This window comes from Talpa occidentalis, unplaced genomic scaffold (assembly GCF_014898055.3).
Source record: "Talpa occidentalis isolate TD23 unplaced genomic scaffold, MPIMG_talOcc4v2.1 talOcc4.12, whole genome shotgun sequence".
NCBI classification, from domain to species: domain Eukaryota; kingdom Metazoa; phylum Chordata; class Mammalia; order Eulipotyphla; family Talpidae; genus Talpa; species Talpa occidentalis.
Genome location: NW_023601212.1, coordinates 69,687,715 through 69,706,489, shown reverse-complemented (window position 1 = coordinate 69,706,489; position 18,775 = coordinate 69,687,715). Strand labels below are relative to the sequence as shown.

At 41.8% G+C, this 18,775-nt stretch overlaps 1 protein-coding gene across 1 annotated transcript; it reads left to right on the top strand.

Annotated features, from left to right (window-relative positions):
- The first annotated feature begins 13,594 nt into the window (after nt 1-13,594).
- On the top strand, nt 13,595-16,177 carry LOC119242292 (CD48 antigen-like). Its single transcript, XM_054693914.1, is given in 5 exon segments — nt 13,595-13,601; nt 14,764-14,889; nt 14,892-15,031; nt 15,033-15,060; nt 15,963-16,177. Coding segments are annotated over 5 exon segments (516 nt in total).
- The last annotated feature ends 2,598 nt before the right edge of the window (nt 16,178-18,775 follow it).

Below are 18,775 nucleotides of genomic sequence, written 5' to 3'. Positions count from 1 at the left end.
ACTTTGCATGTATTGATGTCTCGCTGCCTATACATGGAATTTCTTGTCATTTTAGGGAATCCCTTTAGTATTTCTTGCAAGGCTGGTTTAGTTGTGATGAATTCTTTCTGGTTTTGTTTATCTGTAAAGTTCTTTATCCCTTTTTCAATTTCAAATGATATCTTTGTCCTTTAAAAACCCCTTAAACAAAGTTGCACTGGTACCTGAGTTTGTGCTCATTGATATGCAAATCGAAGACCCTACCCACCCCCCATTAAATGTCATCATTAACCTCGCCTGCCTTTGTCTCAGCAGACATCTATATGTGGTGCATACTCTCAATCAACCTATTTAGCACTTCAGAGCAACTAGTCAAAACCCCACTGAAAGACTTTTTCCTTATTTTAAACTTTTTGTAGCTAACTGTTCAGCATGCAGGGATATTATAAGATAAAAATACTGTTCTTTAAGGAAAAAGAACTTCCTTCTTCCTTTTATCAAAAGCAGAAACACACACACACACACACACACACACACACACACACACACACACGGTGGTATAAGTCCCAGATTTTTATGAAATCTGATAGTCTGCAGATCTTCAAAAAAAAAAAAAAGTTCTCAGCTTACCACAAGGGACTATGGTGATGGTTCCTGAGTGATATGTTGGTGGGAGATTTATGGGGGCTACACCTGAGGGGAGATATCAAATACTTAAAATAATGAACAATGTAAGAAAATTAAAAAGTTTAATTTTTAAAAAAGTTCTCAACACTCATCCATCTAGTTGTTCATTCATTCAAATAATATTAAAATATCTACCAGAAGCCAAGAACCATATTTACCTCTGGGTCTATAGTTGTGAACAAAACAGAAGCAATCTTTGTCCTCCTCATGGAGCCAAAGGTCTTGTGAGGGAGATGAACAATAAATAATCACTAACAAATAAACACATGATCACAAATTAGAATGCCTTGACACAATTAATCTGGATACAATGATTATGAACAAGGGGAAAGATCCACTTAAATACAATGCTCAAAAGACTGCTCTGAGGAGATGAAATTTAAGTTGAAGCTGGACTTTCAGAGTCCATTAAGGAAGACCTAGAGTCTAAATGAATTTGCAGCAGGGGGACACTGCGGGGAGCCATCTAGAGCAACTCTGCCTTTCACTCTTCCAGCCCAAGCTCTTATTGAAGATATGAACAAAGGAACCAGAAAAAATCACAGAATTGTGTTTTTGCTTATACAGATGAATAAGTTACTGCTGAAAGAAAGTTGTCCTGGTTAGTAGGGCACATGTGCACAAGCCAGTATGTCCTCAGGAGTCAATTCTGGGAAGAAGTTCTGTTTGCAGAACCTCTAAAGTCCCAGAACTCCATATGCAGAGTAAACAGGTGCTCTCAGAAAATTTCAGCTCCCTTTAGGGCAGCAGGCTCCCAACATTAAAACACATTTCTGATTCTCACATAAACTCAGAGTTTGCTTAGACAGAAATCCCCACTGTTTGCGTGTGTGTTGGGGGGGGGTTGCAGGGGTGGGGGCGGGCGCAGGGGGACCTGCTAGTCTCAGTCACTCAATCAATCAAGGTGATTCCTACCTGGCGAGCCACAGCAGACATCTACTATAAAGACCCCTTAATCTTTTCTGCGTGCAGATCCCTCTGAGGATCCCATAGGAGCTGCAGATTCTCTCTTCAGAAAGCAATACTAACCAGATTGTTCATTTCATTTCTGTGATGTTCTTAGTTAAAAAAGAAAAAAGCCATCTATTGTACTTCCTGTTTCCCGGCTCTTAGCCCCACCGTGTGGATGGGCAAGGGTGAGTTCACTTACTGCTTTTCATTTACCTGAGCCATGACTTCAAAAGAATGGGAGACCTGAGTCTCTTTCTAGCTTATCCTTTAGGTTTCCAGTGTCCTGAGAAGGTCTGGGAAACAGCATGTACTGGCGAGGATATGAGAGGTGTTTGGTCCTACAACTTCTGTTCCTGCTGGAGACTGGCATTCAAGGTACTTTCCACACATTGTCTGCCTGTGATTGTGCACCAGAGATGGGGTCCGATGGACAGGGGGTGTGGGGTGTGGCTCAACTCTGGAAGAGGAGTGTGGACTCCAGGCAGCAGGGGGTCTTCATTAGCCTTGGAGAATCGATACCTTCTCTTGGACTATGAGATTTGCTAAATTTGAAAAGGAAGCTGCTCTCACATTATATATTTAGGGTTGCTGTTTCCAGATGCCATCTTAGGTCTCTATCTATGTTAGGGTTTGTGTCCGGAAGCTGCTGCCATTTTGCCCCAAAAACAGATCGCACTTTTAGGAAAGAAAATTTGGGAAATATTGCTTCCTCTGGGGTCTTTGAATAGGGGTCTGAGCCAACACCTAGCCTCAGCAGTAGAGGAAACTCTAAACACCAGGGTGTTAAAAATTAAGGCCCATTTGTTGTTGCTACTTTTTTTAATATGTGCCATTCTCACTGGTGTAAGATGGTATCTCATTGTAGTTTGGATTTGCATTTTCCTGATTGCAAGTGATGTTGAACATTTTTTCATATGCCTGTTGGCCATTTGCATTTCCTCTTCAGAGAAGTTTCTCTTTAGCAGCAACATGGATGGAGCTGGAAGGGATCATGCTCAGTGAAATAAGCCAGAAAGAGATAGAAAATTACCAGATGGTGTCACTCATAGCAGGAATTTAGAAAACCTAAATAAGGGACCAGGAAAAATTGTAATAAAGTAAAAATCAGAATCAACACACAACTATAAATACACGGGGGGGGGGGGGGGGTACGGGGATGGGATGTGGAGGGAGCCGGGTCAAAACAAGGGGGAGTGGAATTGTATGGGGACAATAACCACCATGAAAATGCATACATTGTGCAAAAATGAAAATTTATGTAAAAAATATATAAAATAAAATAAAAGTGCTCAAAAAAAGAAAAAAAAGTTAAGGCCCGATGCTCTGTGATGTGCTTGTTCTGGCCCCTTGTGTGCCCGGGGAATGAAGTTGCTTTCTTTTTTCTGTTACGGCTGCCCAGCCCTCCATCACTCATCTGCCTAGGCAGCCAGGAGTAGGGATTAAATCACCATAGTTTTCACTATTGCACCCTCTGCCTCCATAGGTATTCAGGTCTTTTTCATTTAAAGGACTTTAATACTCACCACAATGGAGGAAAATGAGAAAAAGGAACAAACATGGAGAATAAATGTCACATCATAGGTGATAGTAGCACGTCCCTTTTAGGGGTGTCAGATGGAAGCGTGCTGACCACTCACCAGTCACTGTCAGGAGACCCTGCTTTGGCTCTGGGGTGTGACTGCATCATTGTAGAGACCCGATATCTTCAGGACTCCCTGGGGCGGATTCATCTCCTAGAACACTCGGAAATTGGGATGGGTGTGGTGTGAGGCATTAATCCAATTGTTGAGAAAGATGGAGCTGCCAGAAGAAACAGAATCTTTCAGGACTTTCACTAGGCACAAGGTTCACGTTCCTAAATCAGAAATTATGCTACAGATGGTCATCTGAGCCCCAATTTATGACTGCCCTCATCTAACCACATTCTATCTGAATTTAACTTTACTGTTTGCCTGGAAGGAGGTGCTTTTAGTCTTACCTCTAGCTCTTTGTGCAAGTCTTTCCTCCTGCCTGTAATTCTTACACCTTTTCTATTCCTACTTTCCCCTTCATGTTGTTGTAGAAATGAATTCTAGCCTTTTACCCAGGCAGAGGAAGAGCAAGCAGTACTTCAGGAATGGAGAGGTCAGGAAAAGCTTTATTACTCATGCGTGAGGTCCCAGACCTGGGTAGCCCCGTAAGATCTGAGCACCCGTTTAAAGACCAAGGGTTTTTTTTTTACACAACTGTGTCCATATCTGTTACATTGATAACATGGTTTTTCAGCAGGCACAACCATTTGCAGCAAAGTCCCCAGACAAGGGGGGCCAGGCAAGGGAGGAAAGATGCTGGCATTCGGGGATGGCCTTAGATAGACCAGCTTGGCCAGCTGCCCGACCTTGTAGATAGGAGTGCTGAGTCTCTGGCCATGAATCTTGAAAGGGAAGGAGCTGTAAGTAAGCAAACTTGTTGATTATGCCTGCATTGGAATGTTCATTACACCTGGGCTGGAAGTTCTCCTGGAATCTTTATTATATTCATTTGCTCAATAATACATATTCTATCAATGTGTCTTCCTCCTGGAAAGTTCATGCTACAGATTCTGTTTAGTGAAGTTTGATGATCATTTTCCTTGAGCTCTGTGAGAACAGGGACCATGTCTGGTGCCGAACTTAGCACAGTGCCTGGAGCATGGCCTCAATAAATAATTGTTAAACAAGTGAATGAATGACCTCAAGGATTTCTTTCAGGGTATACATCCAGATATTCTTGGGGCACAGTAGTTTTTTTCCGCTGTGAAAAGGAATGCATTTAGGACAAATTTGGAAGCCCTTTTAGATATCTTTCCTCACCAATAACATCTGTAGAGATCTATTAAATCTATTTGGTCTAATTCCTCTTTTAAGTCTATTGATTCCTTATTTAGTCTCAATCTTGATGATCTGTCTATAGTTGTAAGTAGAGTTAAAATCCCCTAGTATTATTATCTTGTAGTCAACTGTCTGTTTAGCTCTATTAATAATTGTCTAATGTATCTTAGCGCTCCATCACCAAGTGCATATGTATTTGTAAGTGTGATTTCTTCTTGTTGTATTAGGCCCATAAAGTAATCTGTCTCTCTCTCTTATTACCTTTCTTCATTGAAAGTTTGTTTTATCTAATTCTAGCTGTTCTTGAATTCTTTTGGTTACCGTTTGCTTGTAGGATTGTTTTCTAGGCTTTAATTCTAGGCCTGTACCTGTCTTTGTTGGTAAGACGGGTTTATTTTAAATAACAAAATGTTAGACTTTGTTTTGAAATCCAATCAGTCATTCTACACCTTTTGACTGGTGAATTCAATCCACTTATACTTCAAGTGATTATTGAAACAAAAGTGCTCATTGCCATTTTGTTAATTTTTTAAAATGTGTCTTATCTTTTTCTTTTTTGAAGGCTTCCTTTTATGTTTTGTGTTTCCATTGTCATACATGTTATTTCTATTGAATTCTGTTTGAAGATTCTACTGAGGTTAGAATATGACAGACTATTTGTTTGGCCTTAGTTTTTGCTTTAAGTACATATCACTATGTTTAAGTCAAACCTCTTTCCTTAAGAGTTTCCTCTTTCCTTGAGTGCTATATACTGGACAGGATAGTAGTGACATTTAGAGAAGTCACAACGTCCTCTTTAGAAACATTTCTCTCAGTAGATTTTCAGTGTGAGATTATAAATTTTTTGATTTAATCATTTTTTAATTATTTTTCATTTTTTAATTATATTTTTCCATTTTATTTTATTTTTTTCAGTTATTTTTTTATTTTTTATTTATTATTTTTTAAATAATAAATTTTATTTTTATATTCCCCATACAATTGCAGCCCCCCCATTCTGACACCAATCCCTCCCCTCCCGCCCCCCCCTAAAAATTGTCTCTGGTTCATAATTTTTTGTTGATTTTGATTTTCACTTTCTTATATTCATTTTCCTGGTCCCTTATTTAAGTTTTCTAGATTCCTGCTATGAGTGAGACCATCCGGTATTTTTCTTTTTCTCTCTGGCTTATTTCGCTGAGCATGATCCCTTCCAGCACCATCCATGTTGCTGCAACTTGCATGTGTTTATCTTTTTTGAATGCTGAGTAATATTCCATGGTATATATGTACCACATCTTCTTGATCCAGTCATCTATTTTTGGGCATTTGGGTTGTTTCCAAAGCTTAGCTATTGTAAATAGTGCTGCTATAAACATAGGGGTGCAGGTGCTTTTTGGAATTGATGTTTCTGTGTCCTTTGGGTAAATACCTAGGAGTGGAATTGCTGGATCATATGGAAGCTCTATGTTTAGTAGGTCCAGAAATCTCCACACAGCTCTCCATAGTGGTTTGACCAGTTTGCACTCCCACCAACAGTGCAGGAGAGTTCCTTTTTCTCCACACCCTCGCCAACATTTGTTGTTGCTAGTTTTTTTAATATGTGCCATTCTCACTGGTGTAAGATGGTATCTCATGGTAGTTTTGATTTGCATTTCCCTGATTACAAGTGATGTTGAACATTTTTTCATATGTCTGTTGGCCATTTGCCTTTCCTCTTCAGAGAAGTTTCTTTTTAGCTCTTCTGCCCATTTTTTCACTGGATTATTTTGTTGTTGTTGAGTCTCATCAGCTCTTTGCAGATTTTTGTGATCAGTCCTTTATCATTAGTGTTGTGTGCAAAAATGTTCTCCCAGTCGGTGGGGTTTCTCTTTGGTTTTGTTATTGTCTCTTTTGCTGTGTAGAAGCTCTTTAATTTGATGTAGTCCCAGCTGTTGATCTTTGCCTTCACTATCACTGCTTTGGGTGATGTGTCTGTAAAGATGCCTTTGATGTGAATATCACGTAGTGTTTCGCCTATATTTCCTTCTATGTATTTTATGGTTTCAGGTCTTATGTCTAGTTCTTTAATCCATTTTGAGTTGATTTTTGTGTATGGTGTGAGGTAGTGGTCAAGAACTGTCTTGACCACTGTATGTCTGTTCTTGTGCCAATACCGTGCAGTTTTGATGATTATGGCTTTGTAGTATAGTTTGAAGTCTGGGAGTGTGATGCCTCCATTCCCTTCTTTTTTTTTCAGGAGAGCTTTGGCTATTCGGGGTTTTTTGTGATTCCATATGAATTTCATCAATCATTGTTCTATTTCTTTGAAGAATGACATTGAAATTTTTATTGGAATAGCATTGAATCTGTATATTGCTTTTGGTAGGATGGCCATTTTAATAATGTTTATTCTTCCAATCCGTGAGCAGGGGATGTCTTTCCATTTCTTTGTGTCTTCTTCTATTTCTTTTAACAGTGTTTTATAGTTTTCTTTGTATAGGTCCTTTACCTCTTTTGTTAGATTTATTCCCAAATATTTGATTTTTTTTGTTTCGATAATAAAAGGGAGTTTTTTTTTTTATTTCTTCTTCTTCAGATTTATTGTTTGTGTATAGGAAGGCTACTGACTTTTGCGTGTTGGTTTTGTATCCTGCCACTTTACTGAACTGATTGATGAGTTGAATTAGTTTTTCTATGGAGTCTTTGGGGTTCCCTATGTAAATTATCATATCATCTGCAAATAATGATAGTTTGACTTCTTCTTTTCCTATTTGGATTCCTTGTATGTCTTTCTCTTGTGTTATTGCTCTGGCTAGGACTTCCAGTATTATATTGAAAAGCAGTGGTGAGAGTGGACATCCTTGTCTTGTTCCAGATCTTAATGGAATTGCTTTTAGCTTTTCACCATTGAGAATGATACTTGCTGTTGGCTTGTCATAGATAGCCTTTATGATGTTGAGGTATGTTCCTTGTATCCCAAGAATTTCAAGGGCTTTTATCATGAATAGGTGTTGCACTTTGTTGAAAGCTTTCTCAGCATCTATTGATATTATCATATGGTTTTTATATTTCTTTTTGTTGATTTGTTGGATAACGTTGATTGATTTTCGGATGTTAAACCATCCTTGTGTCCCTGGAATGAATCCTACTTGGTCGTAGTGAATTATCTTATGGATACATTGTTGGATTCTGATAGCTAAAATTTTATTGAGGATTTTTGCATCAGTGTTCATTAGGGAGATTGGCCTGTATTTTTCCTTTTTTGTGTTGTCCTTGTTCAGTTTTGGTATTAGTGTAATGTTGGCTTCATAGAACGTGTTTGGTATTGTCCCTTCCTTCTCAATTTTTTGGAAGAGTTTGTGAAGGATAGGCACTAATTCGTCTCTGAATGTTTGGTAGAATTCATTTGTAAATCCATCAGGTCCTGGGCTTTTGTTTTTGGGGAGGTTTTTGATTACCATTTCAATTTTGCTGCTTGTAATTGGTCTGTTTAGGTGTTCTATTTCTTCTTTATCTAGCTTTGGGTGATTGTAGAGTTGTAGGAATTTGTCCATCTCCTCTAGATTGTTGAACTTGTTTCCATATAACTGTTCATAGTAGGTACTGATTATTCTTTTGATTTCTGCTGTGTCCGTTGTGATTTCTCCTCTTTCATTGATGATCCTGTTTATTTGTGCTTTCTCCTTTTTTCCCTTTGTGAGCCTGGCTAGGGGTTTGTCTATTTTATTGATTTTTCCGAAGAACCAGCTCTTGGTTTCATTGATCTTTTGGATTGTTTTTTTTAGTTTCGATTTCATTTTATTTCTGCTTTGTTTTTTATTATTTCTTTTCTTCTACTGGTTTTGGGGTTTTTTTGTTGTTCTTTTTCTAGATCTTTGAGCTTCGAGATTAGGTTGTTTCTTTGAGTTCTTTCTTGTTTCTTGATGTGAGCTTCTATTGCTATATATTTCCCTCTTATTACTGCTTTTGCTGCATCCCATACATTTAGGAAATTGGTGTCCTCCTTGTCATTCAATTCAAAGAATTTTTTAATTTCTTCTTTGATCTCCTCATTAGTCCAGTGGTCTTCCAGTAGTGTGGGTTTCAAAGTCCATGAAGTAGGAGAGTTCCTTGCCTTCCTTTTATGGTTTATTTCTAGTTTGATGTCTTCATGGTCAGAAAAGATGGTTGGTATGATTTCAATCTTGGTGTATCTGTTGATATTTGTCTTGGGTCCCAGTATGTGATCGATCCTGGAGAATGATCCGTGTGCGCTTGAGAAAAATGTGTACTCCGTTTTTTGGGGGGTTTAGTGTTCTATAGATGTCTGTTAAGCCCAAATGCTCTAGGTCCTTATTTAGAGCTTTAGTTTCTTTACTTATTTTTTGTCTTGTTGATCTATCCATTGTTGATAGTGGTGTGTTGAAGTCTCCCACTACGTATGTGGTTTCTCTGATGTCTGTTTTCAGAGAGGACAACAGTTGTCTGATATATTTTGGTGCTCCTTCGTTTGGTGAGTATATGTTAGTGAGTGTTATTTCTTCTTGAAGTATTGTCCCCTTGATCATAATGTAGTGACCATTGGGGTCTCTTTTTATTTTTTTGAGTTTGAAATCTGTTTTATCTGATATAAGTATAGCTGTTCCTGCTTTCTTTTTTGGTCTATTTGCTTGTAGGATTGTTATCTATCCTTTAACTTTGAGTCTATTTTTATCTTTTGTAGCTAAATGTGTTTCCTGGAGATAGCAAAAGGTTGGGTTTTGTTTCTTAATCCAGGCTGCAACTCTGTGTCTTTTTATTGAAGAGTTTAGTCCATTTACATTTAGAGTTAATATTGATATGTTAGCATCTGAATTTGCCATTGTGTTTGTCTTTCCTTTGGTTTTATTTATTTATTCTTTCAATAACTTTTTTTTTTTGGCCTTCTTTCATTATTATTCGTCCCTCAGAGGTTCTGGCTTTAGGATTCCTTCTAGTATTTTTTGGAGTGGGGGTTTAGTCTTAATGAAATTCCAGAGTTTCTGTTTGTCTGGGAAGGTCCTTATTCTTTCTTTATAGAGGAAGGAGAGCTTTGCGGAATAGAGTATTCTTGGTTGGCATCTGTTTTCTTGGAGTCTGTTGACTATGTCCCTCCACTCTCTCCTTGCCCGTAGTGTTTCTTCAGAGAAGTCTGATGTCAGCCTGATTGGTTTTCCTTTGAATGTTTTCTGTTTCTTCCCTCTTGTCAGCTTCATTATTTTTTCCTTGTCCTGGATTCTTGGGAGCTTTACTATTATGTGTCTTGCTGTATTTTTCCTTTTGTCGTGGAAGTTTGGTGTTCTTCTTGCTTCTTGTATATCAATTTTCAGCTGCTTCTTCACATTTGGGAAGTTCACTTCAATTATCTCTTTGAATATTTTCTCTGTTCCTACATCTCTCTCCTCTCCTTCTGGGATTCCTATAACTCTTATATTTCCTTTCCTCATGGAGTCAGATAGTTCCCGAAGTCTTTCTTCGTTCTTTTTCCTTTGTACTTCTCTTTCCTTTTCTGTTTTGGTTCTTTTTATTTCTGTGTCTTCAAGAGTACTTATTCGTTCTTCCATTTCATCTATTCTGCTTTCATTGCTTTTCCCAGAGTTCTTTAGTTCCTCCATTAATTCTTTGATCTCCTGCATTTCTTTTGCTTCCCTCTTTAGGGACTCAATTTCATTCTTCTGACCATTGTTTTCCCTCTTTAGGGACTCAATTTCTTTCTTCTGATCATTGTTTTCCTTTATGAGTTCTGTCATTTTTTAATCACGGCAATTTAAAATTCTCTTTCTGGAAGGCTCAGAAGTTCTTCCAAGTTACTGTCGTTGTAATCTGGGGGGTGGTTTTCTTTTTGTGGTGTGCTTTTTTCCTGAGGAGTTGTTAGGTTGCGTGTGGTTCTTCTACTCCCTACTGTCTCTTTTCTAATTTGTCGTATGCATTGGGACACTGTGTTGCTGGGACTGGCCGGCATCTTGGGTGAGCTTCTCCGCTCCCTTCTGGCTCCTCCAGGAGCCATCTGTCAGTTTCAAGCAGTCTTTACTGAAGAAAGGTCTCTGTTCTAAAATGCCGATGTGGGGACACACTACCCTGTGCGCTTGATCTGCCCCGGCGGTGGGTTCCCGCTCCCCCTCTGGGTTTGGACTGGAGGCCAGAAGGGGCCTGGTGTGGGCGAGCTTCCCCGCTCACCTCTGGCTCCTGAGGGAGCCTTCTGCAGGCAGTCTTTACTGAAGAAATGTCCCTGTTCTAAAATGGCGATGCGGGACGCACTCCCTGCGGGTCCGGTCTCAGGCACACTTTTCTGCGCACCCAGTCTGCCCTGGCTGTGGGTGCCCGCTCCCCCTGTGGGCTCAGACTGTTGGTCTGAAGGGGCCTGGGGTGGGCTAACTTCCCAGCTGGCCACAGGCTCCTCCAGGAGCCTTCTGCTGGTCAAGCAGTCTTTTCTGAAGAAAGGTCCCTGTTCTATGGGGTGTTAGTGACTTTTTTTCTGGTCGCTAGGTGGCACCAGAAATCTTTCCTATTGTTCTTGGGGAGCTGTTTTTCTCACCCCGTGGGACAGGGAACAGAGTGGGAATGGTAGGGAAAACCTCAACGGCTTTGGGGTGCTGTGTCTGCCTTGTGCCCCACCTACGTGGAGGACCCATGCCCCAAATTTCGTGCCCCGGGTCTCAGTTCCAAAGCCCTCAGGTCCAGGACACAGGCTGTAGCCCAGTTCAGTGGCCGCAGGAATGGCGCCTTTTGCACCCCACACCCGTGTCCGGGCGCCTGGTTTCTGATTACTCAGTGAGGAAATTTCACCTCAGTGAGGGCCCCCACGCGTCTCCATGCAAGCCTAGGTCACAGGCGCGGGTACCTGGGCAGCTGCAATCCGCGTTTGCTTTTCAAGTGCACCACTTTTCCGCACAAGCTTACCGGCCAGCCCGGGGCTGTGTGCAGGTCTCCAGAGTCTCTGTTGTTCTCTGATGGCGCCCAGAGCCGTTCGTTCACCTCTGCGGCAAATCCTGCAGGGTTCTCCACAGCTCCAGTTCACGGGATGTGGTGGCTGAAATAGTTCCTTTCCACTCACAGTCCCGCTTGATGCGTAGTTTGTTCTTGTTGGTCATTTTAGTTTGTTTTTCTCCTCCTCTCTGTTGGTCGGAGAGTGCCGACTCTGTGGGTAGGGGAGGGGAGCAGGGTTCTGCGCTTTCCTCCCTTCTAGTCCTCTTTTATGGCAACTTTCTTCTTCAGGTAGTTTGCTGGAGTCGTCCGTTTATCTTCCGTGTCCCAGTTCTCACTGGGACCTGCTGCTTTTCCTCCCTATTAACTTTTTTTTTAATGGGAGATCTTACTCACAGAGTCTCCTATTTTTCCATTTTAATATTACTTTTCAACAAACAAAAAGCATGGTACAGGAAAGATCTTGTTCATTTTCTATTACAAACTACAGGTAAACAAGTTACTTTATCCTGAGCATGCAGACACATAACCAATTTCTTTTTTCTTTTAGAAGTAAATAAAAATCGTATTTGTCCTTAAGGTAGTTTTCTTACCTTCTAGAATGTAAAATTGTTAGGTAGGTAAATCAAGCTTTTGTGAATTTACTTTAAGACTGGAAATAAATATATTATACATGAGAAAAATATCAATGAACAAATCTATATGAATTTATTAGATAACTTTCCGTTAGCCAATTAAACTACCATATTGGGCCTCCCTGGTGGCACAGGGGGTTATGATGAAACCTAGGAAGCTATCCGCAGCCTCTGCAGCACAAGTTCGATCCCCAGCCAGCCAGGGAGGAACTCACATGGTCCAGCAGACCTCTCCTGACTTGCACGCTGCTCCCCTCAGCAGTGTACTTTGGTCAATCTGCTGGTTCTGTTCCCCACTTTGTCTCTGAATCCTCTCAACCCCCCACAACTCTGGACTCTACCCCAGCTCTTGTATGCATAAATAAATAAATCTTAAAAAAAATAAAAAATAAACTACCATATTGATATCCCCAATTGTATTGCAGTGTCTCTGCATTAATTGCCAATCTATATTAATAAAATTAATCCATCTTTGTTCTTCAACTTGTCAATGAATTACAGCATTCTTTCAGTAAACTAGGATTTTGCCCCTATTATATGGTCAATCAAGCATCCTTTCTACATCTTCTGTTTTTAGTATTTGTTGCTTTTCTAAGCAACCTTTTCATTTAACCTTTCACAACAAATTTAACTCTTCCTTCGCTATTTTCAATACCGAGGCTGCTTGGCTTAAGGTTTCCTTAGATTTTTATTTTCCCCTTGATGGCTTTGCATTAACTTATAGATAACCTGAAACCTTGAGTGCTTTATTCAACACTCTTTGAGTTGTTTCTTTTGAGAATTACTGGTTGCCTCCTCCACTGCTGCTCTGCTTTCTAGTCTTAATGCTATATCTTATTTATTTATTCAGGACCCAGTCATAAGATATGACTCCACTGGCCCAGTTAGTTCCCATTGCCATATTTAAGAAACACAATTCCTCGATCATAATAATTAAGTAGTGACTCCAATTTGTGTTTGCAGTCTCTTAAAAATGTTAAAGGAAACACAATTTGTGAGATATGGCAGCACTTCCCACAAGACTTTTCCTGCCCTCTTCAGTCTTCCCATCCCTCTCTGAAAGAGATTCTGTCAGAATCGCACTTGGAGCATTCACGTTGTAACACCTGTATCCAACATAACTCACGCGGTTCTAATCTTTGTTTATTGTTTATCTCCTCTTCCCCTACCCATCTTTCCGTCCAAACTCATCTTAAGGAGTAAGCAAGAGGGAGAATATACACAATACAAATGTGGAATTTACGATAAAAATGTAAGAAACACTTTTGACTGGTAGGAGGTCATGAAGAAGAGTAGATAGGAACACTTATGGAGGCACTTCGTCCCTGTCAGTCATTCATTTGCTAATTCAATTCCACAGTAAACACTATAAGCCAAGTATTGTGAGGATTCAAAGTTGCTTAAGACGTGAACTTTGCATTGAAGAAGCCCACAGACTTAACAACAATGTGTTATGCTTTATCCCCCTTCTTCACGTCAGTTTGAAGTTCTTCTGAGCACATAGGGACACCCTTGCCAAACATGACTCCATTGTTCTATAAAGCAGAATTTGTTCTCAAAAGAAGAAAAGATGCAAATTATAACTGGATCTGAATCATAACTTGAGTTGCCATGATCTGTATCCTTTTTGCTTTGGATCCATTAATATTCTTCTGTTCTTGAGGAAGCTTCAGGGAAGATCTTTGATCTGGTGATGGTGCCGGGGTTCTTATTGCCATCACATGTCCAAGGCCAGTGACCTTCCCTTGTTATCTCTTATACATACTGTAGTCTTGTACTTCTAGATCATCAGGCTATGAGTGAAAACTTTTTCAAGAGCAGGAGCTGAGCTATTAGGATTCTTTGGATTTTAGTCCTCTTCTGCCACATTCTTCTCTCTGTCAGATTCACATATAAGGGTTCATTTTAAAAAATGTCATTAATAAAATCTTTATTTTGCTATTCTTTTGGTAGAATAAAATCAGTTCAGCAGGCAATTATTAAGCTTATCAATAATTTAACCATAGTACTAGATACAAACTACAGATACAAACTATAATGTAGGTGATAATAATAAAATAACAATACATGAAATTTATTGAACGCTTATGAATATCCCAAGTATTATTCTAAGTACTATATTTACATTAATTAAGTTGTATTCTAAGCATTTTAAGTAGCCCTGACTCCCAGCACCTACTGCTGAACCCATGGAGAACACAAGCCTTGGGAGTAGACACATGAATTCTCATCATTTTATTTGAAAATTTGCTGTTTGAGAATAAGGGATAGAGTCACGACCAGACATTTTCATTATCGTCTGAGGCAGAGCTAGCTTTTTTTTTAGTGTCATCTCTGTCCCTACGCTTACATCTAAAACTCCAATATATTTTATATATTTATTCATAGAAGACCTGGGATGTAGGCCAGATGCGCGGGAAGGTGAGAGGGTTCACCAGAGACAGAGTGGGGAGCAGAACAGGCAGACTGACTGAAATACACTGCTGAGGGGAGCAGCGGGCGAGACAGCAGAGGTCTGCTGTGCCATGTGGGTCAGTCTGTGACTGTAACGGCTGGCCATAGCTTGATAGCCCTGAAGCTTTAACCCCTGCGCCACCAGAGAGGCCCTAAAGCTCCAATTTTTATTCAGTTCTTGATCAGGGACATGTCCTCTGATGCAACCCATACTCATTACTCACAACCAGAAACTTCTTCCTCCTCCCTTATCCCACAACCTGCCAAAGCCTGAGCTGCCCAGCTCTGCTTCTCCAATGCAGGCTCACTGTGACTCTCTCCTGCAGGTCAATCAGAACGCAAGGTGACTGCGCTCTCTGGCAGCAATGCAAGTCTGTGCATCCCCAATTTGGGTAAATACAGAGAACTCAGCTGGTTTTTCAACGCCAGAGAGAAGATTGTGGAATGGGATTCTGGAAATCTATATACTTCGACAATGGATTTAAGGGCAGAGGTCACCTTGATCAAACTGGTACACTGCACATCTCTCATCTCCAGAAAAGTGACAGCAGCACCTACATCTGCGAGGTGGTGAGCAACGAGGGAAAGCTAGAGAGAAAAGACGATTCAGCTGCAGGTGTTTGGTGAGTTAGGGAAACTGAAGGGCAAGTCCCCTGTCAGCGATCCAGGGTGTACCCCTGGGAGGCTTCCTGGGGATCATGAGGATGCTCTGGGAGGAGGAGAAAAAAACCTCAGGGCAGGCTTAATCATTCCTTGTAAGCCAGTTCCACCTGAGGTAGAGCCTGCGTCAGCAAAAGGCAAAGCAAATGACTTCACTGTGTGCAGGAGCCAGGCATGTCTTACTCGAAAGCTGGTGTTTCGTCCCTCCTGTCTCAAAGCTGCTCCACCCCCACCCCCCCCCCACACACACACCATTCCATCCATCCATCTGCTGTCCATCTTTATAGATACTTAGAACACCTGCTATGTGGCCAGCTCTGTGCTAAATGTGAGAGATCAGTCAACAGACACAGTGCTGTCCACCGCATTTGCGAGGGCCATGAGAGACTCCTCTAGCTCTGCCACTATCCAGCAAGGGCTTTGCCATACACAGGCCAGTCCCTCTGGCCCCAGGACTCCTGTTGATTGGGGGTTGAGGCGCTCTTGAAGGATAAAAGAGCCAAGGAGCCGCTAAAAGGCCATTGCTAGAGAAAGGCTCCAGGGCAGCTTTGACGGGGAGGATGCCAAGTCTTGGTCCCTCTCTACCACAGAGGGTCATACACCTCTTTTGTTTGTTTGGGTGTGTGGTGATCCCCCTGGGTCCAGCTTAGCTTCACTCCAGGAGTAGCTCCACTGCTTGGAGATGCTGAGGACAATGAGCTCCCTGACTCCCTGTAGGGCTCCTCGGAATGATGGTGCTTCCCCCCGCACGCAGGGACTTCTGGCTCCCTTTGCACTGTGATGGCTCAGCCCTTGATGCTACTGTAAGTGCTAATAAATATAACACATTTATTGTTTTATCTCATAACATCTTTCTTATCTTCAGATCCTCTACCCCAGCCAGTTCTAAAACCAGAGAAGATAGAAAATGTGAACAACAATTGTTATCTTCTTCTGTCATGGGTGGTCCCTGACCCATCTGTGAGATACAGCTGGTATGGGAAGTCAGGGCTCCTTCCTGAATTCCAGCACAGTGTGCTTGAGACCACCGTCAACCAACAGAACTACTCCAACTCAGCAATCCTTGGGACAGGAATATAGACACAATCTAGTTCACCTCATTTTGTGTGTAGGGTAAGAAGTTTCCCCGAGGGTGCAGAGGAGGCCTGGGTGATTTTTTTCCACTTGAATGAAAAAGAGGTAAAGACCTTACCTGGCTTCCTGGCACAGAATTTGGTGATGAGACTCAAAGGAGCCTCAGGGTCAACCTGGGGCTCTGCTACTGTCCTTTACAAGCCGCCCCCCTGCTTTGTGGAGCTCAGGGCCCTTACCTGCAAGGGTGACTATACAGGGTAGCCACAGCCCCTCATCCTGCCTCCTTTCCCAATGCCTGACCTTGACACCAGAGGCCAGGGCAGACATGAATAGCCTGAGGTTTGAGGAGAGCAACATGTGTCAGTCAACACATGTTGTTGAGAGGACAGCTGGTGAGCAGGGACTGAGGGGTCTGCAAGGTAACCTGACTAGCATGGATGCAGATGAGTAGATGGACTTGAGTGATAAAAACATGCAGTGGCCAGAGGGAGAACCTCACCATAAGTCATAAGCTCCACTTCCCAGGGTTCATGCTCCTGATGAGCTTGAAAGGCACATTCTGGATTTCTCTTTCAGTTCATCTCTCTGGGGCACCCTCCCCAGAGCTTCACTCCTGCTCTCTTGACACAGTCTGATGGTGGAAGAGCTAACCAGAGGCACGGGAGCCAGCCACCCTGGCGACTAACCTGGGATTTACAGGACTAGCCAAACATGTTACTTTGCTTCTCCAAGTCACATCCTTCTCAAGTAACAAATAGCAATTCTTACATGTTGTTGTTTTAGGGACTACACGGGACCGTATAGCCAACAACCTAGCACTGTGCCTGACAAGCTTTCAATGAATATAGCTAAACTACGCCCAGTCCCTTCATTCCTGGAAACCCTAGGGGCTAGGGACCCCTTAATAGACCTGGAGACTCTCTCCGGCATTGCAGACTCTGCAGTCTCTCCTTTTATAGTCCTTAGATTTCAGTGTGGTATAGCTTATGGAATAATCAACAACAGTAATAATAATAATATGGGAGAAGGAGATAGAGAGTAAATGATGGAGTGATGCTTTATAGAGAGACAAAGAAGCCCTCAATAGTAAGAACTATTGCGTGGATCTTAAGGAAGTAACAACCATGTGGATATCTAGGGAAAGAGCTGTCCCTCAAGGTGGGAGTGTGCTCGGGGTTTTCAAAAACGGTGAGGTGATTAATGTGATAGATGAGGAACAGGTCAGGAGGAAGAGTCAGAAAGGTAGCCAAGGGTCATTCTAGAGGTTCTTAGAGGATTCTAGAAAGGACTTTGCATTTTGTCCTGTGGCAAGAGAGACAGTTACCTGTTGGGAGCCTTCTGACCTAAAGGGAGCTGGAGTTTTTGGAGAACACCTGTTTACTCTGCATGAGTTCCAGGACATTAGATCCTGCAAACAGAACTTCTTCCCAGAATTGTCTCCTGTTCTCTTAGGACGTGCTAGCTTGTGCGCATGTTTCCTACTAACCAGGACAACTTGTTTTCAGCAGTAACTTATTCATCTATATAAGCAAAAAACACAATTGTGTGCTATTTTCTTCTTCCTTTGTTCATATCTGTAATAAAAGCTTGGGTTGGGGGAGTGAGAGGCAGAGCTGCTCTCGATGAGTCTCCCCAGCCTCTCACCACTGCAAATTCATTTAGACTCTGAGTCTTCGTTAATGGCAAAAAACTTTATCGGCTGTCCTGTCTGAGGCCGTTACCCACTATAGGACAAAACATGATCCAATATAAGTGTTAAAAGTATCACTCTCTTCCAGATGTCTTGTTTTCTGTGCACACTTCCTTTTCAGTTCTTCTCCATGTGTCTTGGTGGGGTGTCCCCAAGAAGTTTTTGCTGATCTCATTTCTCAAGAAGACAGCAGCCATATGTCTTGGCTGAGAGAGGCCTGCCTGGTCGCAGGTGGGCTGGAGAGCTGCCTCCGCAGAGGAAGGTCAGTGAAGAGAAGCCCCAGCATGGTACAGGTCACGGGCAGGCAGGAAGGCTACTCCCCTGCAGAGGGAGAAATTTGGTGAAAAGCAGCACCTGCACAGTCACAGGAGAATCTTTCATACTAATTTTCACAGCTGGGAGAAAGACTGCTTCCCCATTGTGGGGGCAGCTGTAGAGTTTATCATCTTCCTTTGGTAAGGAGGGGCTCATCTTTGTGGGTGGATGGTTTGTTCCTTAATCTCCATATCTTAACCTTCTGCTCTGTGCTCCTGAACTCCCTACAGCCGTCTGATAGTTTCTCTAGCTGGAGTAATGGCTATGTTAATCCCTTCTACCCCACTTCCTTGCATGAGTCTGGTGGTGCCTCCTTTCCAGTTCCTCTATTCTTATTTTCCATCACGTCCACAACTTGAGCCCCTAATTTCATGGGCACAGAGGCCCTTGCTTTTGGGACCTCTCAGACCTTGCCTTAACTATCTCTTCACTGGGCTGTTTATTGTATCCTTTATTATATAATAAACTGGTAAACACGCTCCCCTAAATTCTGCAAGCCATTCAAGCAAATAATTGTATCCAAGGGGAGGGGTGGTCATGGAAACCTCTAATTTGTAGCCAAGTTGGGCAGCAGTTGTGGGCAAACTGAGACCCTTTAT